This window comes from Amphiprion ocellaris, chromosome 7 (genome assembly GCF_022539595.1).
Source record: "Amphiprion ocellaris isolate individual 3 ecotype Okinawa chromosome 7, ASM2253959v1, whole genome shotgun sequence".
NCBI classification, from domain to species: Eukaryota; Metazoa; Chordata; class Actinopteri; family Pomacentridae; genus Amphiprion; species Amphiprion ocellaris.
The window spans coordinates 29,202,637-29,227,371 of record NC_072772.1 but is presented as its reverse complement, the minus strand read 5'-3'; the positions used below and the strand labels follow the sequence as shown (position 1 = coordinate 29,227,371).

Here is a 24,735-nt window from a genome sequence, read left to right as displayed (position 1 = left end):
TAAGCTGTGTATAGATAATGAATGGATGGATTTACTACATGATTTCTGTAATTAGACGTAAAAGGTATCACAGGACGACTCATTTATTTATCCCTTTTTAGCTGTTAACCATCTCATTCAGTTGAAGTCTCAGAAATATTTATATCTTCATTTGTGGAGAGGAATGTCCACTGTAGGAGGTGAACAAGCGCTATGGAAATTGAATTTGCAAGCATAGTACTCTCTGAGTTAATGCTTATCAACAAATGACATGCACTTTAGATTTTTGGATGATAAAAGAATAAATAATAACAAAACCTAAGACAAATAGGGAAATTTCTGTTTTTCCAGTTATTTAAATACAACAATACCATCAAATCTGTATTGGCTCAAATCACAAGTGCTGTTGTTTTGAGTCAAATGACAATGTTTCAGTCTAAATTTGAAGGACTAAAAGTCTAGAAGTAGTCTAGTAGATCCCTATTTGCATCAGCCACTCCTTACCAACCGTGCACTATAAAGTAATTACCACACAACAATGACACGTTGTTTGCAAAACCTGCAAGTACATGTAGTAACCTAGCTGATCTTAACCTGTGTTGAAAAAGGTAAGCTGTGATTAGCATTAGCAGAGCAGGTACAAATGTAAATATTACAATTTTTTAAAAATAATTCATACATTTCTTTTAATTTAATTCTCATGGTGTAACAGATTTAAAACATATGATGAAGATTTACCCCATGAGACACTATCAAACGTGTGACTGTCACAAAAAAGACACCATGTATTTGTAAAATATTGAAAACAGTTTAAACCCTGGGTCAGATGAGTTGCATAACCTAAATCCTAAATTGCAGCCTTTGCGATATGTTCATTACAAAATATCCAACTGTAACTTTGGTTTAAGTTGAAAATGAATCAAGTTAGTTAAAGAGTTGACTAATATAATAATAAAACTTATGTTTACTTTACCTTGATAGCTTTGATGGCTGATTTTGTTACTGACATCATTTTAGCACGTGATATTGGAGGCTTCATGTCAATCATGGAGAATAACTGATGGGTTTTGAGAAAAGATTTATATTAGTTCATTTTAAAACAAAAAAAATGGTACACAACTACACTGAAGACATGCAGTATCCTGCATATATGGAAAAAAAGACACCACAGACACCACTACCCTACAGCACCATAAATCCAACAGAAAATTCTGAAACATTAGCAATAAATACCACCACAAAAACATAGAACAGCACTTGGCGTATTAAAGCACTGTACATACTAGCTTCATAAAACTACCCATTCACACTACTTGACAGATGAGATTTTATTTACTCAAGATTCAAAATGAACTTTCTCTAGGAAGGTATACCTCGACAGGATTTCTGTGCTATACTTTGCTTGAAGTAACGTCAATGTGGGTAACCAACAGATCGTGTTTACTGATTCCTTAATGCTCACCAAAATATAGAGAGATACGTAAGACAATTTTGCCTTTTGTAGTGGCTTGGATCTCAGAAGTTATAAAGCACTTTACACCTACAACAATGTTCAAGAACTAGAAATCATATTAAGACAACTTGCGTTGCTTTAACCCAACGCTTACTACCATTTTAGAAGTGTAGTAATGTTTTAAAGAAGCAACCGGTCTGAAACAGAGGGAGCCCAACTTAAGAGTGAAACTGCACTACTTCAATAGGTAGTTCCCCACCACCATCACGCAAAAACACATGAAAATACAGCAAGGTAGACAGTGTAACTTGAAGGGCTACCTATCAAATGCATTTATATTTGATTTTTCTTAAATTCAACTAAAGTTACACTGGACATCCTAAAGCAAGCAACGGTGAAAGATGCTAAGTTTTCTTGGTAAAAGGTAACGTTAACGATAATTCTAGTTAGTAAACTGACATAAAGACACGCGACTATTACTACAGGAGTGCTGTATAACACCACAGACACTACTGTTCTCCGGAATAATCGTTAATCATAGTTTAAATGGTGTATTTTTAAGTTAAAAATTAAGCTAGCTGAGAGGCCGTGCAAGATTAACGTACTAGCGTTAAGCTCGACCGAAGCTAGTGGCTATCAAATGAAATCAAGCCAAGTTTCGTTTAAACTGTACGCGTTCAAATGAACACATTTTTCTCTCAGAATGATTTGAGCAAAGTGTATAGTGGGGAAATAATTACTGTTACTTGTCAAACAAGTCAACCAAGTTAAACGAATGGACATTAGTTAGCATTAGCATTAGCGTTGAGGTTTAGCTCTTGGGACCGAAGTAAAACGTGAGCAAACTTTACCTCCATGTTGAAAGCGTTCACTGCATCCATGACGGTTTGTTATACTGAAACCCGACTGACCAGCGTGTATATTTTGTTACCTTAAACAATCATAACCAGGTGTAGTTGTAAAGCTCACAACAAAAAAGAACCAGTTGCGTCGAAAGGCTGTATTTTGATTTTGACCTGGTGCTGATCGCAGCTGCTAAGCTAGAAAATGCTACTAGCTTGGCGGTTCCACCCTGTGGGCGTACGTTGGTGTGTGACGTAAGAGGGTAGTGCTGCCTTCATGAGTATCGGAAAATAATATTTTCTTCTCATTGATAGATGTCACGTGGATACCATTCTGATCGAGTTAATTATTATATCTATCTGTATCTACTGATTGTCTGTATCGATTGATTGTCAACAGAGCAAGCAACTACACTGCGGCCTTTTCGGCTATCTTTTCACACCCAGTTGGACAGATGGAGATCAAACAAACACAGACATTCTTGATCAAAACACAGTTAACATTTATTGCATGTGATTCTAGCTGGCATCTCAACTTTTGTCACCTCTTTTGATTCCAAGTGTTGGTTAAAGTGAATAAAGAGTGACCTAAAGTTAAAATACATTTACACTTTAACTTTTTCCTTACCACTGCTGAATTTATCTAATAGCTATGCTGCATTACATGATGTGTCTTCTGATATAATCCACTGTTGTGTAGGAATGAGGCCTTTCACTAGCCTCTGAGGTTTCTTCTTAGGTGAGGAGACCTTAGCGCTATACATCCCGCTCCTTGTGATAATATTCAGAATAATCATTTTTATATTTATTGTAATTATTTAACAGATGAGCAGGTGTGAGCAAACACAGACATGCGACTGAATCTTATTCTTGTTAAAACAAAAGGTCATAACAAGGCTTCACTACTCTATCCAGTTTCCCAATCTTTTCTCTTGGACACCACTGACAAGCTCTCTCCTGCCTCCCTGTGTAAGTACCAACATGCTGCATCCGTCTGCTGAAATATAGGTTCAGTCAGTAGAGGTGAGATAAGCAGACAAATAAAGGCTGCATGTGGGTAAAGATCCCTCTCAGATTTTTCTGTTCTTGCTGAAAAACACCTTCAACTTTGTATAGATATTAGAAACAACAATAATTTCATTTGTTATGTTCTTTGCCAGCTTTTTGGAATAATACGAATCCTTTTCACATGATGGCTGTGACGGAGAACTCTACAAGGTCTTTTCGATATGAATGGGAATACTATTATGATTATATCGATCCTGTGATTGTGGATGAGAGCAAGCTGAAATACAATAAATGTAAGTAGGTCTTTATGCATTGCACAATTTTTTACATTTGCCTTTTTCTGGTACAAAAAGTTATCAATTTTCTTTTTCTCTTTCAGACTCAATTGTTATAATATTTTGGATAATTCTGGCAGCTTTTGTGGGATTTCTCTTTCTTGGATTGAGTCTTATGTCTCGCAGTGGAAACCTTCCAAAGTAAGTGTGATGATTTTTCAAACTCTTCCTGCCTTGAGGAGGGGAAAGGGAGATGTGGGTTTTTGAACTGAAACATGTATATTCTAAGTTATGCTAAAGCCACCATGCTCTAATTTTTAAAAATATATTGTTACTGTTATTGCAGAAGCCAGAGATGCAAAGTTAAAAGAAGCAGCAGAGTATCAATTGCTTGACCAGAGGCTGAGCGTAATGTTGGTTTTGTCTACCACCTTAACAGCAAGTACTGGGCATCTTTGCCCTCATCACCACGCAACCCTGGTGAGACAATAGTGTCTTAAACTGAGGTTTAACTAACACGAGACAGAACATTTTAAGTGTTTTAAGATAGCAGGAGAGCTCTCTGCAAAAAGGCATACCTCACCTACAGCCTTTAAGATCTTTACGCTTGTGTTCAAAACTGAGGTGATGGATGCAAATTCAGAATCACTTTGATGGAAAAACAGCGATTTAAAATGATGCCTGTGAAACAATAGAGAACCTGTAGAAAATGATCCGTCTTTCCGACCATTTCAATGATTTGCTACAAAGTGCAAGGGCCTATTTACCATTAAATAAATGTTACAAAATTATCTTGTCCATTACACTGCAGTGTGTGCACATGAAAACCCTGGCCTCCATATTAAAAGAACAAGGACAGAATGGGTATATTGTTGTGTTTCATTGATAAGCCTACATTTGAATAAATGTTTTTGAACTCTGTGTTCTAATACTCTAAATCTGCGCATACAAATGCACACACACAAATTAGGTCACACAAGAAACATGTTATTCTGAAAAAATTACAAAATATGAGCAAATCTGGAAATTAGCATAACAAAATAGTTTTTCAAATGTTCACAAAATATCCAAAGTCACTTTACAATAACTATGCAACTAAAACAGCAAAATAAAAGTCTGTAAAGTCTAACTGGGTGTAGATATAATATTTAACTCTTCATGGTGATGATGTCATTACAGATGGCTCTGATGGCTGTTGGAGTCCATGATGATTTCGATGCTTTCTGTTTCTTGCACTTGGCTTTGTTCACCAAACTGACATGAGACAGGAAGAGTTCTGCTGATGTGGCCCCGCTCCATAATTCATGAGTGTACAATGACAACAGAGAGAGCCCTGCTTCTGGAAAGAAGACAAGAAGAGGTTTAAGTAATTTACATTACAACTTCGTGCCATTGTGCAGCTTCAGATTTGGATATTAAAAAATCTCTAAATTATTCATGTCTACTATGCATGTCATTTTTTGTCTCTCAAATGTTTAGAAACCTGTCAAAAGGTTCTTTTTCTTGCTTACTGTAGATATAGTGCCATGTAATTAAACCAACATCTAGTTGTGTGATTATGCCAAATCAACTCATTACATTTTACCATTTGGTATGTAATGGGGACTAAAATATGTTTCAAATTTTAGCAGTGCATTTATCAAATCCCTAATTGCACAAATTTTTTTTCAAATTGCATTTTGCCTCTGTAAGGAAAAAAAAAATAAACATCTCAGTGACAGAACTTGGTCAATATATCAGAGATTTTTCAGTGGTTTGGAGCAGAAGAGTGGGTCACAGTATTGTTACAGTGACTGTATTAACATAGTACTGTTCGGTCTGCACAAACTCAGTCACAGACAGTCTGTGAAAAAGCTGAAAGGATCTTACCAAGTCTAGACTGATCCCGTGTGGCTTTTGGCATGCAGGCAGATACGACTGCCTGATGTAGCTCTGGAAGGTGACCCTGGGTCTCTAGTAAGCACATCATGATGTTGGTAAAAAGCTGGAATGTTTCTGCTCTTGATGAGATGCTGGAGTGACGTCGAGCTTCAAAGGCCTGATGGTAGAACCGAAGGAGGTCTGCTTTCAAGCCACGATCAAGCAGCACAACATCCACAGTTTCCTTGTGTTGGAGCACAGCTTTTTCAAGCCAGTGCAAGAATTCTTTTGCTCTGTTTTCATCATACGAGTCCTCCACCAACCACTTCAGGGACCACTTTGTAAGCAGGTGTACAGTATCACTGGCCAACCGACTGGGATCCAGTTTGTGTTTTGGCTGTGCTGACTGGGGTTCAGTGAGGTGAACCACAGGCTCCCAGTGAACAAAGATACTGCTGAGGAAAAATTTACATTCTGTCAGGAGACTCTCTTCTTGTTTCTCCATCTCAGTATCTTCTGCTAGGTTCTCCTTTCGTGTGCAGGCCTGGGAAAAGGAGCCTTTTCCTCTGGCTTTATCCCTCCCCATCCCTGAAGGGGAACATGAACAAAACATAGTTAAAGACACAAAGCAATGATTTAGTTTCTATGAAACAGAACAAAGCCTTCAATTTTCCACAGTTTGTACTGGAAAAAACTATGATATGTAGTGTCATTCAGTCCAACAACATGACACTTTTTAAGCCTCACTGCTATTACCTTTCCTACAGAGAAGAAAAGGAGTCCAGCAAAAGGGCTGCAGCCCTGTAGCAGTTGCTGATGAGAGCTGATGCTGGTAAAGTCTTGCAGAATACAAATTATGTAACATGGGTTTGACTTTAGTGTAGGCCCTAAAGGCCTAATATTAAATATCAATGCTCAGGTGCCTCATGACATCAGAAGAACTGAATTTAAAAAGAATGGACTTCATTTAAAATACTGTTTGGCTATAGATTGGTTACATTAATCCTACAATACCTGTATCTACGGTTTTTAATTAGGAGGTATGTTATTATCAAAGCTATGCAGAAGCCCTGCTCGAGCAATACTGTGGATGCCATTAATTATACAGTCACTGAACTTCAACTGTGAACACTGCTACAAGGTGGGTCATACTAGATTTTCATGCCAATTAGTAATATTGGCCAACACATATACCCTGTGCATGTCTGTCATGTCCACGTTGGTGAGTTTCAACTTTTAATAGCTAGTTCCATAATTCTTACTATGGCAGATAATTGTCATTTTGATCAGTTCTGTCTCTTTTTCATTGCCCTCAGTTTCCTGTTGTTTTCAAAACTCACATATTGAAAAGCTTATGGGAAGACTTCCTCTATTTACAACAAACCCATTATGAGCCACCACTGCAGTCGTGCTAACAGTTATTAGCTCCTTTTTTATTTTGAGTTTAAAGGATTTTGTTCATAACAGGGAGACAGAGAAAACCATGACAATTGTACAAGCTTCACACCATGAAAGAGTTTGTTGAAGATACTCACTCATCAGTTCTTTCACTTTGTGCTTTTCAGACAAGGCTTGTATTTGGGTGAGGAGTGCTGTGTTGCGGGACAAGGAGGCCCAGCAGAGAAGCAGAGAGACGGTTTCAGTGCAGGAGAGAGACTGTGGGTGAAGTGTGAGCCGGTCAGCCTGTTTGTTTACATTGAGAGCTGTCTCACGATGCTTCAGTACAGAGCAAAGAGTCTGCAGAAACAGTTTCAGCTGTGTGGCCTTCACACCCAACCTGACAGGGAGAGATCAAACAAACACAGACATCCTTGACCAAAAGGCATTTAACATTTTTAACATGTTATTCTGGCTGACAGCTGAACTTTTGTCCCCAGTCTCAATTCCAAGTTGTGGGTGAAGTGAATAAACAATGACTCAAAGTTAAATTACGTTTACTCTTTAACTGTGTTTTATACCACTGCCGAATTTGTCTAATAGTTATGCTGTTGTACCTGAGATGTCTGCTGATAGTTGACGCCACACATAAGAATTCACTGATGAATGGGAGTGGGAGACATTTCACTAAGCTCTGAGGTTTCTTCTCAGTAGATGAGCAGGCCTTTGCTTCATCTGCCTGCTTCTCCTTCTGCCCAAGGTTGGTAAACCACAGCACATGGAACAGATCAATGATGGCACATAGGAGCTGCTGCTCTAGATTCCTGAGGAGTAAAATAAGTATAGACTTGAGTAGAAAATACAAAACTGATTGAAGAAATTAGCGTAATTATATGGATGTTAATGTAAAATAAAGAGCCTAAATTCACATCTCAAGCTTACCTTTTTTCAACTACCTGTATTATCCAGCTTAGTAGCCCAGAGCTCTTGATGAGGTTATAAGCTGCTTTGGTCACACGGACAGCCTGACACAACACCCTAATGATCTGTGCCTGTGGATTAAATGCACATCAGACATTACGGTGCTCATTTGTTTTCCTTATGAATTGCATTTGCAAGAATCAGTCACCTTGTCCCCATAAATCTGTTAGCTTTCGTGCTTAATTTTAAACTGGCATGGTATCACTGTGTTTCCAGCAGTGTTTACCTGGAAGCGCTCATCACACAATGGGCTGCTGCTGAAGCCTAACAGGATCTGAAAGATGCCTTGTTGGTTGCACAGTTGATAGCAGTGTCCATCGCTTATTCCTTCCTCCAGCACAGTGAGGATCCACTCACGTTCCATCTTGTGCTGCAGGGAAAACAGATAAGTCATACTCCCATGGCTGACAGTCCTTCACAAAAACAGATAACATCAGTCTAAAAAAATGCCTGGGCAGAGCAAACAAACAGATAAAGGTTAAATGTTGTTGATACAAGAAGAGTTTATTTGGACAGCCATGTATTTGTAAGCATTGTATCATTATAAATAACTTGCTGAACCAGAAACGTAAACAATGTTTCAGCAGTTTTTCTCCTATACTTTACCTCTAAGTCGAAACCATAAAACAGCTTGAAGAACTCAGGGACTCTTCTGAAGTCCAAACTCTGATGGGACAGCAGAAACCTGTTTAACACTACATACATGTGGTCCTCTGCAAAAACAGGAAACACAAGAAAAAGGTCAAAGATCCTGAAGGCAAAGGTAGCTGTATCAGTAGTATTCGTGTACAGAAATGCAAAAAATCTTATGTTCTAACTGTATTTCCCTATTAGTTTAGATCAGTCTGACACAAATCTTGAACAAATACTACATATTTGTCATTTGATCCTTATATCAAGGGTCAAATGACACTAGTCAGGGACTAATATAAGTTTTCAGGGTTACATACCAGGTTTGAGCATCTGCTGAGCTGCTTTGGTGATGTAAGTGGTCAAGACAAACGGAAGTCTCTGATTCTGCTGTCGAATCCCATTCTTTACTATGTCCATCAAATACAGCAGCTGTTTGACAAAACCAGGTTTATCAGTGTTTCTGGAGAGAATTTCTATGCACATAGAATTTGTACACTCACATGTCACCTCCCTGATAATTTACCTGTCTCTTCTCTCTGAACCGAGCACCCTCCAGGTGTTGGTAGAAGCAGCTAAGCACATGGTAAGCTGCTGCTCTCACCTTTGGGTCGTAGCTACTTAGAGCCATTGTAGTTACTCCAAGAGCATGGCTGGATACAAACTTGAGGCAGTCAATAACGCACTCTGTCACACACAGGGAGAAGAATGCAAGAGGTATAAGCACTGATGACCTAAACTGATTATACCAAGTGACGACAAGCAGTGAAATTTGCTACCTGGCTGCAGTATGGCGCTGAATAGAGGTAAAAGATAACAGGGATCATACAAATCCCCAAGATCCTTCACTGCGTTGTTGCTGTACAGCAGCTCCATACCATCCTATGAGAGAGCAAAAAATGTAAATAACAGTAAGTCAGTCAATATATCTCTCACTACTCAAGGTGTCTAGTCATATAGGTGTGTGAAGTTTCATAACATCTGAAGTAATTGCACCGAAAGACATCTGAAATTGCACTTTTTACTACATTTGCAAAGTCACAATTACTCAGGACAATTTCCAAATCTCAACAGAGAAAATACTGTGGAAAAAAAGATAAAAACACTGTGTGCAAAACTATGTTCAGAGTTCAATACCACAGGGAGTATCTAACAAAATATGGTTCCTGATTTGGGGGGACTAATACTTTACAGTAATTTCTTTAAAAAGAACATTTGATTTTGAATACTGACCTGCGGGATGATTCTGCGCTGCTGTGGAAAGTGTGCAACAGTTTGGAGCATCTTGTCAGTTTTCAGCAGAGCCAGTAGGTCATCCGAGCTCGCCTGCTTCCACAGCGAAGCTCCCAGGCTTTTCCTGGTCTTGTGGTGCTCCAGAGCTGCTGGGCCCCACAGGAACGATCTGCAATAGAAGACCCACACTGAGTGTTTGCATTAAACAAGTGCACTTGTTGCTGTTACAATATCAAAAGTTAATCTAACTTACTGAAACTTCAGCAGACTGACTTGGTTTTTTTCATATTCCTGAAGAAGTAATAACAGTTTCTGATCTACAAAACAAAATAAGATGTAAGATGACAGCACAACAAACACACAAACTAAAAAGATACATCCTGATGTTCTGCATTACCTGAAGTACACAGTGTGGCGCCATATGCTCCCAAAAGTACAACAAAGTGATTAATGTTACAGACAGATGGGCATTTCTTCACCAGACAGAAGAGAAGGGATATTAACTCCTCTAAAATGACAGAATAAGTGTTTGTTTTCTTTAGTAAATCAAGCAATTGATGGAGAACGCTTTATGTATGGAACAGATTTTTTTTTTTTTTAAATGTATGGTACCTCTAGCTTGGCAAGCGCTAGACTCTTCATCAGAGGCCAGCATGGTGGGCAGGAACAGAGAATGGCTGATAGTCATCATGTGAAGGGTGGATAAAGGTAAACGATCCTTCTGGACTTCACCGTCACGATACATCACTTCCAACAGGCTAATCAAAGTGCTGAGGAAGTGGTGATCTCTGTAGCGATACCTAGAGTATTTAGGAGTGTGTTTAGGTCGTTCATTCAAATAAATGCTGCACTGTTTATTAAATAGATGAACAGATTTAGACACAGATCCTACTTCAGTCCGTGTTTGACAAAGCTGTTCCACTCAGATGCAGTGATGCCTTCCGCTGAAGTCTGTAAAGAATATAAATTACAAAAATGCAAGTCATGAATATAAAATGTGCCAGAGAAAACTAAACCCACCAGGAGCTGCTGTTTCATTCTGTCCAGGATGCTTTGCTCTTGGTCTGTTGGAGAAGTAGCCTGATCTTTAGAGTGACTGTAAGAGGTGATTAGACACTTGAGGGCTGCAGTGGCTACAGACTTCTTCCATTTTTCTTGTTCCTCTGGGCAATCAGCAAGCTTTTCAGTGATAACATCTACCAGTTTCCATCTGAAAGAGAAAACAACATGTAACCAGCAATCTCAAAGTGATAAATGTTCCTACGGTTACTAAGAAGTTTACCTTTCAAAACTGTCTACATTTTGAAGACCACTGGGAAGATTGTTGATCAGATTCCTGATGTCCTTGACGTTTGCAGAAAACTTGATCAAATTAGCGAGTGTTTCTGCAAGCTGGGCTCCGGAGTCCTCTGACAGATTTTCCAGGACACTTCGTGACAATTTGGCAAGCAGTGTTTGCTTCATGGCTTTTAAAACTTCATTTTGCACTATGAGAAATGATTGAACATATCCAAATTAATACAGAAATCAGAGCAGAGAAAACAGAGTCACATAAATTCACTTGTGTGCTTTGAGACAAGAGAATCTGCTTTAGTACACACCATCTTGGGGTCTGGCTGGGTCCTCTCTACCTGCCAGTTGTAAGTAGGTATTAATCAGTGGAAGGAAGGCCTTTGTCTGATCTGAGAGCTTCTCCATGTTTGCAGGTTCAAGGCACCACACCTCAAAGCAGAGGCAGTGAGTGGAGCTGTTCTGCAGCAGGAGAGAGCTAATAGAGAGAGTGTCACTGAGAGGCCGTTGGAGACAGTGCAACAGCACATCTGTGTGGATGAGTTTGGCACTGCCTGGCTCTCTAGACAGAGTGTGGAGCAAGAAAGCCTCCAGCGCAGGGCTGGTGCAGCATAGCAGCAGGGTGCCCAAGCCATGGAAGTGTGCCTGTGTTAAGAATGTGCCCTGGCCCTGAGAAGAGGTAGATTTACTCTCTGTGAGGATCTGCAGAGCTGCGTGACCATAATTGCTGAGCTCAGACTGTGTCCCCTCACTGCTGGGGGATATAAGGCTGCTATGGGAGAGAAGTAGCAACTTAGAGACCACCTCCTTCAGATTACAAGAACCCATGTAGCTGTGCAGAGACAGTAGTGCCTGGAAAGGTCTAGAGTGTGTCTTTGCAGGTTGAGAACCCCTCTCTGTCAATTCTTTGAGAACAGCTCTTTCTACAGCCTCCATGTAGCTACACAGAAGCTCCAAATGATTCAAATCCCGAAGAGTTGGGGCGCTGATCTTCAGAAGGGCCAGAATACCATCTGTCAGTAGAGCACAGAGCTGCTTTAGTCTAGCAGGGTTCAGAGAGTGAGAAGGCAGGGCAGAAAGTTCCAGAGCCAGAAACCACTGGTCCACACATGGATGCTTGAAGATGGAGCTAAGTGCTGAAACAAGGATCTAAGGACAGAGTGCCATATTAGACTGAGTTATTCAAAAAATACAATTAAACGTGACATTGTAGATAGTTCGAAAACATAAAAGTCACCGTAAAAGCATTTTTTTTTCTGACCTGCTCTTTATTGACTTCAACTGGGTTTAACTGGTTGAGTTCCAGAAAGAGGTCTGATCCCTCTTGGGATTTCTCAGCTGCTGGCTCAGAATGTTTGGTTTCCTGACAGCCTTGCAGATTGACCACCATATCCTGAAGTATTCCAATTAAGGTCATCAAAAGGGCAGCTCCTATGTCTTTGGAAAACTGCACAGAAAAATACAATTAATTCTGTATATTTTTACCATAATAATTTACTGAGTAGTGAACTTGTTTTGTGCTCTTACCGTGCCAAAGTTTTCCACTGTTGATTTGATGTAAAGCAAGACCTGCTTGATTGCAATCGGAAACTCAGTCATTGACATGGAATGTAGAGCGCCTTCTACATTTTCTCTGAATGCGTGCTCAAGCAAACTGTTTGCTCCTTGAATATAAGCAGCTTTCATGAGCGCAGTGCATGAAGTAGGGGTTGGCAATCCCTTTAAGTGGCATTCAGAAGACTTGAACTGCAAAAAAAGAAGACTTTAATTTTCTGGAAAAAGAAATTACAAGTATATGGCAACTTTCATTAACCAATCTCTTTGTGCCACTCCAAACTTACCAGTTCCTCGTGACACTGCTGTGGTAACCATTTGGAGTAATACTGATGAAAGTGTATGATGGCTGGATTAGGAGAAGCAGAAGGTTCGGAGGAAACAAGCTCCTTATCATAGTGCAGCAGAGCCAAGCAGAGTGGGAGCGGATCTCTCTGACAGTGCAGCACATCTGAGAGGACTGCAGACAAGTATTCATATACCACCCCTGAGGGAGTAAGAGACAGATGGTTACCAACATCAGCACAAACAGAACTTTTTGTTTTGAAATAAATAAGCTATAGCTGGATTGAAAAAAAAAACACTTCTTAGCTGACAAGAACAGGCTTTATTCTAAAGTAAACTTGCAATTTTCTATAAATGCACTTTCAACTTTGTATTTACCAACTGAAACAAAACAACACTATTCAGCCCCAAAACAAGGGATGTACCAATTTTTAATCTAATATACTGAATACTTGTGCTTTACCTTTGTCTGCTGGCAATTTGTTTCGGGATTCCAGAGCAGCAGGTACCACCACACTGAAGGGGAAGGTTTGGATAATGAGGTCTTCACTCAGAGATGGCCCAAACTCTTCCATCTCACCATCATTACCCTCCATAATGACATCCAGCATGTCCAAGACATCTAAAAGACATGGTCAGGTTTAATAAACAAGCCTCACAGACAAGCTTATTGCATGAAGAAATCAGTTTTGACTCCACTGATTAATGCGCACCATCTATGTGTGAGACTGGGATACTTGCTGCGTCACCCTCTTGGCTGCTCAGGTTAGCTTGCAGATAACCTGCCTCCTGGACCAGGCTGGCAACTTTATCTGTGTATGTGTAGGAACTGCACACCACTTTAACCAACACCTAGAGTGAAAAACAGAGAGGGTATTATTAGGCATAACTTTTAGGATTCAAAATGTTTCATTTTGTCTAACCAGCAGTATAATAATAATAATAATACACTATATAGAAATGTTGACAAAGACATTACATAGGTAGACTTACCTTCTCCACGAACTGTATACATGTCTCCTGTTGGTTTGGTTCGAGTCTGATCAGATGGTCGAGCCAGAGCTCAAGCTCAGTCCAGGTGTGCTCAAACACCCCAGTGTCCCTTAACACCTGCATACAAGTCAGGGAATACAGAATAGCAGTTACTTTTTTCCTAATGCTAAGGAAAGTATTCTTTGCAAATACTGATGCAAGCCTGTTGAAAATAAACACCAACATAGAGAATTCTGTTTACGTTGCGCTTATTTCGTTAACTTCAAAAATATACAATGGTATTATCGTGCTTCAGGCTCTTTAAACTAATAAAGACAAACTAGTCAACTCATATATCTAACCACCTAAATCCTCCATATATAGGCTCAAAACAGCTGCACAGAGAAGAAGAAAGAGGGCTCCGTACTTTTTGAACCAGCATCTGTGTGGAGGTTTTCAGATGGCTGCTGCCACTGCTGCTGACAAACATCTTGAGAAGCAGGTAAAGTACTGACTTCTCTCCAGATGCTGATTCTGTATCTGCAATATCCTGTGAGAGAAGCAGTACAAAATACATTTAAAAAAGCATTATTTACACACAAGCATATTCCAAACAACAGTTATTGAAAATTGAAAGAATAAATAGCGAAAAAAAAAAAAAAAAGAGTATAACTTGTTTACCTGTATGCGGAACCAGGAGAATTTACTTGCAGGAAGGTCTAAGGCCAGCTGCAGTATCTGATACTGCAAAACAGGGGGGACTTCTTCCCTCATTCCTTTCTCTGACACAATCCCTGGAAAGATAAAAACAGCGACTCAGTTTTTAAAAGTCTGCTACTGAAAAAAAACTAAAAAACTCAAGGAAAGGCAGATCATATAAACAAATAAATGACCTTTTAAGAGCTTGCTGAAGTCAAATTTGCACTGGCTGACCAGATGTGGTACCACTTTCTGGTAAAGGCATATGGCCTGAAGAATCAGAGCCTTCAGCAGAATGGCCTCAGCTGTCTCTGCAACTGCAAAATAAGGTACATAAGCCAATCAACACACATTGTTCCAGCTTCTTTTACAGGAATAATTAGAAGAAGAAATTTATATGAACCGTAAATGTTACTACCAGGCATGTCATTTTCAGTCACTTCAGTGCTCCCTTCAGTTTGCATCTTTTTTTCTTCTCCGTCTGTCTTCTCCTTCTTGCTAAGTGACTGCCACTTTTCAACTATACGTGTCATGTCTGGCAAAACCTGGAAAGAAGCACGAAAAACGGAAACTTAAGTTGTAGAATGTCTATCACTAAATTCTGTGCATTAAAGCAGCACATTCTGAACACACCTTGCTGAGTGTCTCCCTGTACTGCTGCACCACTTCCTCCATTACATCCAGACTGTATAAGTCTGAGCTCGACCACACAGACTTATCCAAAAGGTACTCTATATTCTTATTGGCTCTTTTCAAGAGGAAGTTCACCATGGACAGAGTTGTAAGCTGCACTGCTTGGTTGGCAAGCTGTCAATTGAAAGAGGAGATGGTTTAAACGTTTTCATTTTTTTTTCAATGTTAAAAGAATGATTGAATTAATTTTATGAGGCTTTGTCACTTACACTGAGGCCTTGTGTGAAGAAGGCCTTGTTACAGACTGGAGGAAGTGATATCACCATAATCATGGAGAGCAGGCGAGGCACAGCGATGAGCTCACGGGTTTGAAAGACTGTTGAAATCTCGGGCTGGGCCTCATAGATCTGATGCAAAAATACAAAGAGGAGTGTTAACGTCCAAGAAAAACAGACAAACAACATATCTAACAATAATGTCTCAAAATAAAAAATATAACAGTAATAACTACCTTTTTAAGTAACTTGACATTGTCTTGCCAAGCACTTTTGAGGCGTGGGGTGTAGGAATACTGAGTCTCCTTGAAATATCTGGACAGAATGTCAGGGCTCTCTTTCAGCACATTCACCACCAGCTCTGCCACTAATTCATCCTCAGTCGCTTGCTTCAGCCCCACTAAGAACTGCAGCAAGACAATGTTGCCAGCTCTGCAAAAAAAGGACATTATATATTTATATATATACACACACACACACACACACACACACACACACACACACACACACACACACACACACATATCACCTTCCAGAATAGCACAAGGTAAAATTAACGCCTTAATTACTCACCTGCCAACTGTACCAAAGCTGGCGTCATGAAAGCTGATACCATGCTTACGAGAACAACACAGGTCAAGAAGGAAGCTGTGAACAAGATCCCGGACAACTGAAATCCCAGCAAGCTCCGAGTCTTCCACCATCTCACAAAGAAATAAGTGAATGAAAATTAGACCAGCAAGTTCAAAAGCAAATTTGGGTGACATGACAGCCTTTGTAAGACAGTAAGTAACCTACTCTGTTGTCATCAGTGGTTGCATCCACAATCCCATTCCATTTATACAGAGATGCGATGTTGGCCAATACAGCAGGTGTGAAAAAACGCACTTTCTGTGTTTTACTAATGGCCTTGTTTAGTACAACCTACAGAAAGGCAAATGACAATATAATTACTAAATCCATATATTGATTTTCAATCCAAAGTGTGAACTGCTGAGCACTTACTCTAGTCTTCAGTGTAGACAAAATCAGATTGACTGTGGACAGTCTGTCCTCCCTCAGGCCTGTATTCAGAATCTCTGGCAGGAGCTCTAAAACACAAAATTAACACATCATCCATACATGGACGTAAGAGGTCGCTGTGTAAACTGTAAAACATCTAAAATGATTACCTTTGATATCTAGTATTTGTCCTACTGCTGCATTGTCACCAGACACCAAAAAGGACAGGACAAATTGGATAAAAGCCTGGCGGACATCAGGTCTACCCTGTGAAAGATACAGAGAAGAATGCATTTATTTACAGTACCCAACAACTCTTGAAAAAAAATGTAAACTGCAAAGACAAATGCCACATCGCACCTTTTTATCCTTTCTCTTTGCCAGTCCGGACAGAGATTTGTTGATGTGAATATGACTTAAGACCTCTCTGGCAGCTTCTGGACCCTGAGACACCAAGGCAGACAGGAGGCTGAGGCACTGACGGACAAACCTGTGCAGCAGATAACACAACATTAAGGTCATGGGCACAGAAGAACCCTTTAAATTAATGTTAAAGATGGACATTTTCCAGGCACTGAGATGATTAGACCAACCTGTGATTTTCTGAATTGAAAGACCCTTGCAGAAGTTTCATGTGGTTGGAAACAATCTTTTTCACAATCGCATTGCCGACCATGTTGAAGTGGGACAGGTCGCTGGCTGTCCTTAGAAGGATCGCCTCCAAGCTCTCAAAAATCACCATCATCTGGACAGAAACATGAAGGTTTAATTAGACTTTAACAGGTAGGTGGAAAGTGCCATTTACTGAGAGAAGCACTTCAGCTCACCTCATTTTCCATGTGCTTCTCTCCTTCTAGCAGTTTGAATATTTCTGCACACTCCATAGAGATTTTAATATAACCTTCCACCACATCATACAGGTCAGAGCAGGGCAGCTTCTTAGCGGTTGATATGAACGTCTGCAGCCCTACGGGAGATAATGGAAGGTCAGGAAGGTAAATTAATTAATGGAAAAATATCATTTAATGTCACTTCTGTGTAATTTGTGACCAACTGTCGCTGTAAAATATACACGTACCCTTCTTGGCCGTAGTTGGGTCCTTTAGCATAGCTTTGAACACAGTCCCATTGAACTCCGGAACTTTCTCTTTTTTCACCGGAGTGTTTGACTCCGAGGAGCCTTCGCTGCGACGCTTTTTACCCATTTTAATACACGATAAAAACAGACATTAGTGACTGTCTATACATTACTTATACGGCACTGCCCCGTCATTAAAGTAGTGCCAAAGTAACCCACGTTGCGGTGTAAACAGACAGCTTTCCGACGAAATTGTCATCCGGACCGAAACGTCTGCTGCTAAACTTTGGTTCCGCTTTATTTACTTTTTAAAAGTGATGCCCATGCTTCATACTTTTCCGGTCTATTTCACAATGTTCATCGCTGCTGAAAATAAGGTGACGATTTTTGTTTAAGCCCAAATATTGACTGGAAAGATATTCTGTTGAGAACTGAAAGCCAGAAATAAGGTACAGATGCTATAAGCCTATACGAGGTGAGGTGAAGTAAATAAGAGGTGGGTGCACTCAGTTTGTATTTGATGACATTTACCCTTAACTTGAATGTATCGTTCGTAGTAAATTTTCTTGCAGCTTCTTTAATAAATTACACAATTTACACTCATTTATTTGAAAGTCAATAATGTAACTTTTTTTGTTATTTTATGTTGTTGTATGTAAGCTGCTGAACACTTACAAAATTTCCCTCGGGATTAATAAAGTCTCTGTCTGTCTGTCTGTCTGTCTGTCTGTCTAACTTTGCTTATTGTCACAAATTATCTGTAACATTAAATTTAATTAAATGTGTATATAGTAAATATTTAATACCAACTGCGAATATTTGCAGAGAATGAGCATTACTAGATTAATGTTGACTCATAGTAAGATAGGATCAGATTCAGTCCCACTGCTGGGACTAAATCTGTATATTAACTTAAAATTTTGATACTCATTTTTCACCAAATAATCACCTAATCAATTTATTATTTATAGTAAATGTATTTGGAGCTTTCTATCTAGTTAGGTAGCTATTTGTGTCTCACAAAAAGGCATTACTGTTTTTATGCATCGTGCTTAAATATTACAGTGTACATTCATTAATATTAATATTATGCTAGAGATAACACAGACTTCATAGATCAAACCTATCCCATATTCACCTTGTGTCATTTACTTAATTACAAGCATTTAAGTTTGTAGAAATCGTCTATAGTCAATGCACAGTTTTTGTTATATTTATACCCATCAGTTTTTAACATGCCTTGTTTTAGTTTCACTCAACTACAGCATAATAAGCAAGGGAAAATACACATTTTGCTGAGACCATGTAGACATAGTTGTGGTCTAGCTTTGTAGCCTATTTGAAGAGTACGTGGTTTTAAACCAAAGTGGAACCTCTTCTCAGTTATTGTTTCAACAAACTTTTGCAGGCACTGCCTAACCAGATCTAAAAGTTGATGGGCCTTGTGCTGTTCAGTGAAGTATTTGGAGGGTCACAGTGTTTCTCTGAAATATAAAATCTACTTTTGTCAAAACAAGGTGATTTTTGCATTCTAGTTTTGCACACAGTAGTAGATTGTAATGAAAAGTGAAAACCAAGCAGCTCATCTCGTGATTGAGCTCACTAAACTTCCTAGAATAGACATCATTATGGGAGGCTTACAAACCACTCAATGACTGCATCTCCAAATCCTGTGCATCTGCTTTTGATGATTGCTGAGAAAAACAATAATTATTATTTAGTGGAGCGATCTTGAAAGGGGATGTACTTGAATGAGATAGCAATCCTTCACAAAAAGAGAAAAAAAGGCATATAATATTAACAACCTATGTTTTCCTGAATATATTTACTTTTCTAGTCGTTATTCAATTGCATGACCAACAGGGGCCAGCTTTGCCTGGCTTGAAAACTTTGCTGTAACGTGCAGCCTTTGCATTAAAAGTGACTTGCAGGATGACTGGAAAACAGCAGTTGTGCTGATTATCCAGTGGTTCAGTCAATCAGATACAATCCAGTCAGACAGACATCCTGACGTGAATTACTTTCGGAGACTGGTGCAATATGCTGTTTAGTGAAAATGAGTTTAGACGATCAAGTCCTTCAGACTCACTATGATAAGGCATAATTATTTAAGATTCACTGTGAGGTTGGGCCTGCAGAGTCTGCTATTGTCTGGGATCTTACTTAAGATTCTGATGATTTGATTACAGCTCACTGCTGTGCATGCTATAAAACACATCTGCCTGTGGTGCAGAAGCCACCAAAACTACTTTAATCACATATATGGAATAAAGATCCTAAATATTTGTGATATGACAAGACACATTTAATGTTGAGTTCCTTCTTCAGTATGTAGAATTCAGTTACATGGCTCCTGCTAATATGTTGTCAGATAAAGTCTTTGTTGGGATATAGTTCAAAGAAACTGGAATCCATTTGTAACCAAACTTGTAATTTATTTAATTTTTTTCTTTTAGGAGACCATAAGTAATTACACAAACTCCGGTCTTGGCCAAACCCATGAAGGGTTTTTTTCTTTTCTTTTTTTCTTTTCTTTTCCTTTCTTTTCTTTTCTCTGTGAGTTTATTTTCAAATTTTAAATGTAATTCATTTTTTTACCGTGCTATGTTTAAACTTTATAACCTATGTGCTTGTTCACAGCTACTGGCTATAAATAATATTTAGAGAATCAGTCCCTGCAAGGCATGGCAAAACACACACATATATATTTATATCTATATCTATATACACATCTTTAATCATAGTGCAGACATGTAAAACTGTTCTAGATAGTAATAAATAAATAAATATAAAAATATCACACTTAAATTAAAATCTCTAAAGACTTTAGAATCAATCATTCAAAACTAAAATTAGATGGCATGGTACATCTAACCCCTCTGGCTTTACAGTCAGACCTGATATTAATGAGCCCTTGAAATTCATATTTTTCATGCACGTTTTGAATGTACTTCTAGCTGTACTATTCCCACAACTATGTTACTGTACTCTGTCTTGACTCTAGAACTGTAGATGCACACGATGTTCATGTCTAATGATAAAAAAAAAACTCAGAATGCTTAAGTAAGAATAGAAATTTCATTGTTTAAAACAGCAATAATATTGAAGTAAGCTCCACACTTAGTTATTTCTTGGCTGCGTGGAAATAATTCTAATCACCTTATGCCAAGTCTCTAGTTCGTGCAATCAGTGCTACTCTGTCACATACTTGTGGTTGAAATAACAAACCTTATGGCACCTGAAAAACTTTAAGGTCAAAGTAGCCCTGTCATCGCTGTAACTCTACATTTCCCTGCATTTCAAAGTAGATGTCAGAAGCACAGTGATAACAAAATGGTTTTATGATTATATTTCAAACATTTAATGACTAATTATAGGGTTGAAAATATGGTTTTACTGCTTATTGTTGACACATGACATGCAGAAATTTGTTTGTGTGTTGATTTGTGTGTTGATTTTGGGCTATTGTAACAGCAAAGCCATTGCTGAATAGTGCCGTAGAGGACATTTGCTTTCAAACTGATGAAAAGACACAGCAGCATCCTGGTGACCAAAAGTAGTTGACTACTGTTTCTAACATGTCACTATTTTTTGTTGGACACTAGTTGTATTGTTGCTGCTTTCCCGATGTTCATAGAGTTAGAAGATGTCAATTCCTTTTACGTCTAAGCTGGTGTGTCTTTGAACCTCGAGGGATCTGAGGTAATTAATGCAAAATGTGCTGTGCTGTCTCATTAGGACCTGTTGCTGAGCTACCCTTATTGTGGGACCACGCTATGTTGGATGAGAGAGGAAGCAGGAGTGGCACAGCTTTCCGGTCCATAAATGTTACGTTTATTTTTGAAGTTCTGGCCTGGTGTGCACCATTTCCTAAAATACCATCTCTGTGAATCAAAATGGTGGGTGTACAAAGCCCGTCACAGCTCTGACAGGAATGGTTAGGGCTTTATAGTCCTGGGATGTAGGAGCAGGATGTTCATCAGTTCAAAGAGGGTTTAGCCACGTGTGATCATGTCAGGGCAAACTTCTTTGGTCAAAGAAGAAAGGGGTTATTTATGACATTGGTCTCCTCTGTGCCGCAATGTGCTACACCACTCAGCATTGATATGGAAAACGCATGTAGAAACTGAGCAAAGTAATTTTACTGAATACAATAACATAGATGGTTTTATGAGGTTTTGAGCTTTTTTTTACAACGTTTCGGATATTTCCATTTCTTTCGCATAAAATTTCACTTAAAGTTTAACTTGTTAAACTTGTGTTGACTTCCTCTATTACGATGCCAGTAGCACAACTGCGTCTGGATAGAGACACTGGGTGGTTTCCAAAGAGCTTTTTTCCACAGCTGAAGCCACTTTGCCATGGCTGTTTTCACCACAGTGAACCACAGGCCCTTCTGTGAGGTTGCTGCGCTTCCGTTTGTGTGCCTCTCAGAGCTTCTCAGGCCCTCCTCACCATAACACTACAGCCAACGCTGTTGAAGGATCAAAGATCACCTCACGCTTAACAAACAGCTAGACACTGGGCCTATCAGAAACATCTGGGAGTGGTTGGTTGCAGCTGTCGGTGCATGCCCACACCCCTGAAACAATCAAGGCTCAGGCCAGATGTGGAGATCATCTCACGTAAGGTACAGATGTTTCTGTTCCTCAGCCATTCACCACAGGGAGAAGAAGGATGCTTTCTGAAGTCCTATTAAATTTAGACTGTTTGTGCTGCTCCCAGTTCGGGTTCGGAGCCTTGGGATATGCCACCGGCTTGTGGGTTGTCACCATTCAGCAAACTGACTGAAACAGTGCTGCATGCAAAATGCTTTGAAAAAAGAGTGCAAAAAATGTTGTTTTTTCCAAGTGGGTGAGTGTGAACCACTAAATATCACCTAGTGCGACCTTATTGATGATATAGAGGCAAAAATGTTGCAAAACTTATTTTAAATACATTTTACATAATAAGCACGTGTACTGCAGTTGAAGAAATATGCTGCTTAAATTTGGTGCCTGTTGAAGCAGTTTTATATTTACCACAGGATACTTCGTAACATCCCATAATCTCTCGATGTGAAATCCTAGCAGCTGTTCCACCAGGGTTTTGGCTGTGACCCACCAGTGTGGAAGAAATATGTAGCACAGCACAACAACAAAATGCCCAATTACATGAAAAGGTTTGACTTACATCTACTGAAAATAACAGTAGCAATATTAGGAAGTATTAGCATTAAAATGTATATATTGAAAGTTCTCATTCTGAAGAAACAGTGTGTTAGCTGGTCGGACTGGTGTGATTTTATATAGTGTTCCAAAAAATGTTGCTATTTTTAGTTGAAACTGGTGAGTTTCAAAGCTGATACTCTTTATTCAGATTTGGTTGCACAATAGAAAACATTTACACATTGGAATTGTGTACATTTGAGCAATTTTTACTCAGATTATTTTCCATATTTCCTGACAGTGTTTGATCTAAGCTACTCTGATCATTGCTCAATTCATTATTGCATTATCCTAAAATCTGCTGCTACACCTCTGTTGTTCAAAGAAACTTTTCCAAACAAGCTTTTCAAACACGGTGCAATATATAAAGAAAAATTAAAACAGACAATAAAAATGCTTGCTTTTTCATGTACTATGGGCTCTGTATCAGTGTCCAGTCTTGTACATGCATTAGAATCCACTGTGGCCATGTAAAGTTAATGATACATAGGCATGATGACACCCATAGAGTGATTGCAGAGTTGACGTTAATGCAATGAATATGATGTTCATACCAGACTTGAGAGGGTCCAGAGAGAGTCTTCCGCTCCTGCAGGCTCCCTGTGGTGATTAGAAAAACACTTTAGTGGATATTACACCCTGTTATTCTTTCCCTCTTCTGTCTCTGTATGTTCCCTCACTCTGCACATCATTAAACAACATCTTTGGCCCAGGCTCACCTAGCATGACATCTGAAGCAAAGTTCAGTGAAGTGCCCTCACTGTGACCCTCTCATCCCCCATTCTCATGAATGAAACTGTTTTGTTCTGTGCATCAAAGGGAGGTCTTCTGTTTTTACTGGCTTTTACTGTCTGCGTATCTCCTTCTCTAGTTTTCTGCTTCAGTGTAGATATTAAGAGTTAGTCCTTCTTTTATTGTAAGACGTAGCACTTGTCAGTGCCCTTAATATGCAATTGTTTCCAGTCTTGAAGTTAGATGATGTGCCATTGTGCAGTCCCACATCTGCACTACTTTTGCTGTCTCTCCACTATCAGTCTGTTCTCCCACCAGGTGGTCCTCGAAGTGCTGTCATGTGGAACCATTCCTGTACCCAAAGGCATTAAATCTCAGGGAATAGCTACCTGTCAGAAGATGGCACTGCAAGGCGGTAGTTGAATCCTGCCTTCATTACCTTTGACGTCCTTATTCCCTATATGAGACAGTAGAGTGCCGTGGTACAGTGCAGACCAGGTATGTGAGGAGCGTTAAAAGGGTTTTCTTCCACATCCTTCCGTAGATGTGCTCTAGCAGCTCCTCCTGACAGTGATAATTCTCTCGGAGGGTTTTCTGTGAGTGCAACATGCTTTAATTATTAACCAATCTCTTGAAGTAGCAGAGATCACAGGAAAAAGTCATGAATGTAAGCTGTACTTTTAAATATTCATTTTTAGTTGTTTCTTCTTTCCATCCTAATTCAGATTTCAAAGAGTGAGATTAAATGCCACTAATGATTCAATCTTCAGACTTTTAGAATAATTTTCACGTTTCTGGGATCCCCGGGAGGAAGAACATTAAACATCTGATTCTAAACATTTTATTTTTTGTTTCCTCAGTCACTCACATTCTCACCAATGGATCATTGAATGTCTCTTTTCTGTACTGCAAACTGTGGGTGGTGAGCAGGAGAGTGTACTTGAGGGAATGCGCTTTAAGTTGAATGTAAGAAATACAGCCCTGGAAACACTGATTATGTGCTGGTAACTCATGTATGACCTTACTGATATGTAGAAGTCATGGGCTGTCTACTATCTTGCATCTTGAGCTTCCCTCACACCACAGTGATCATACGACTACTCTATCTGTTATGACAACCTTACCATTTGTTAATTATTCAGTTGTAGTTTTTGGCTGCAGGTTCCTGAGCTGATGATGAGTTACAGAATAAATCGGTCCCTGTGCTTCGGGACAAGGATTTGGGTTCAAAACCTCAGCAAATCATCAAAGGGTAAAAACAGGATGGGGTTATTTTCTATATCCAAGATTATAAAATGATTTCTTTTGCCATTATAATGCGTATACTGGTATATTTATCTGTAATTTCTGATGTGAAGCCTTGACTGTGT

The 24,735-nt window shown here is 39.2% G+C and overlaps 2 protein-coding genes across 3 annotated transcripts in view; both read right to left on the bottom strand.

Moving 5' to 3' along the window:
• LOC111563697 (SR-related and CTD-associated factor 4-like) overlaps positions 1-2,513 on the bottom strand; it is a 27,511-nt gene extending 24,998 nt beyond the window's left edge. Inside the window, exons 1-2 of the mRNA XM_023262912.3 lie at positions 2,284-2,513; positions 953-1,036 (exon numbers count right to left, since the gene is read on the bottom strand). Of these exons, the coding sequence (XP_023118680.2) occupies positions 953-1,036; positions 2,284-2,313 (114 nt within the window). The 5' untranslated portion in view covers positions 2,314-2,513. The remainder of the gene's footprint in view (positions 1-952; positions 1,037-2,283) is intronic.
• Positions 2,514-4,523: 2,010 nt separating this feature from the next.
• urb1 (URB1 ribosome biogenesis homolog) lies at positions 4,524-17,683 on the bottom strand. Of its 2 annotated transcripts, none has more exons than XM_023262907.3 (39): positions 17,427-17,683; positions 17,176-17,315; positions 16,942-17,093; positions 16,709-16,838; positions 16,519-16,615; positions 16,352-16,437; positions 16,145-16,270; positions 15,920-16,050; positions 15,583-15,778; positions 15,341-15,478; positions 15,072-15,245; positions 14,857-14,983; positions 14,633-14,755; positions 14,421-14,533; positions 14,167-14,289; positions 13,761-13,877; positions 13,481-13,619; positions 13,231-13,389; positions 12,770-12,969; positions 12,456-12,674; positions 12,190-12,375; positions 11,240-12,077; positions 10,921-11,125; positions 10,659-10,848; positions 10,531-10,589; positions 10,251-10,438; positions 10,036-10,146; positions 9,892-9,955; positions 9,639-9,807; positions 9,185-9,287; positions 8,932-9,092; positions 8,726-8,837; positions 8,382-8,488; positions 8,002-8,145; positions 7,737-7,846; positions 7,412-7,618; positions 6,953-7,194; positions 5,427-6,005; positions 4,524-4,896 (listed from the first exon to the last, which is right to left on the bottom strand). In XM_023262907.3, exons 1-39 carry the CDS (start codon positions 17,551-17,553, stop codon positions 4,706-4,708), a joined length of 6,783 nt encoding a protein of 2,260 aa, XP_023118675.2. In that variant the 5' UTR covers positions 17,554-17,683; the 3' UTR covers positions 4,524-4,705. The 2 variants fall into 2 exon arrangements, with proteins under 2 accessions (XP_023118675.2, XP_023118676.2); XM_023262908.3 differs by having other exon boundaries at positions 4,524-4,893.
• Positions 17,684-24,735: the final 7,052 nt, after the last annotated feature.

Bases quoted from the DNA above. Each gene is read 5' to 3' on its own strand.
- urb1 (XM_023262907.3), bottom strand. From the start codon at position 17,553: ATGGGTAAAAAGCGTCGCAGCGAAGGCTCCTCGGAGTCAAACACTCCG. The intron at 11,126-11,239 runs GTGTGTACTAAA...CATTTCTCATAG, and splicing joins CCCAGCCAGACCCCAAGATG to TGCAAAATGAAGTTTTAAAA. The intron at 8,146-8,381 runs GTAAAGTATAGG...TTTTCCCTGCAG, and splicing joins TTTATGGTTTCGACTTAGAG to CACAAGATGGAACGTGAGTG.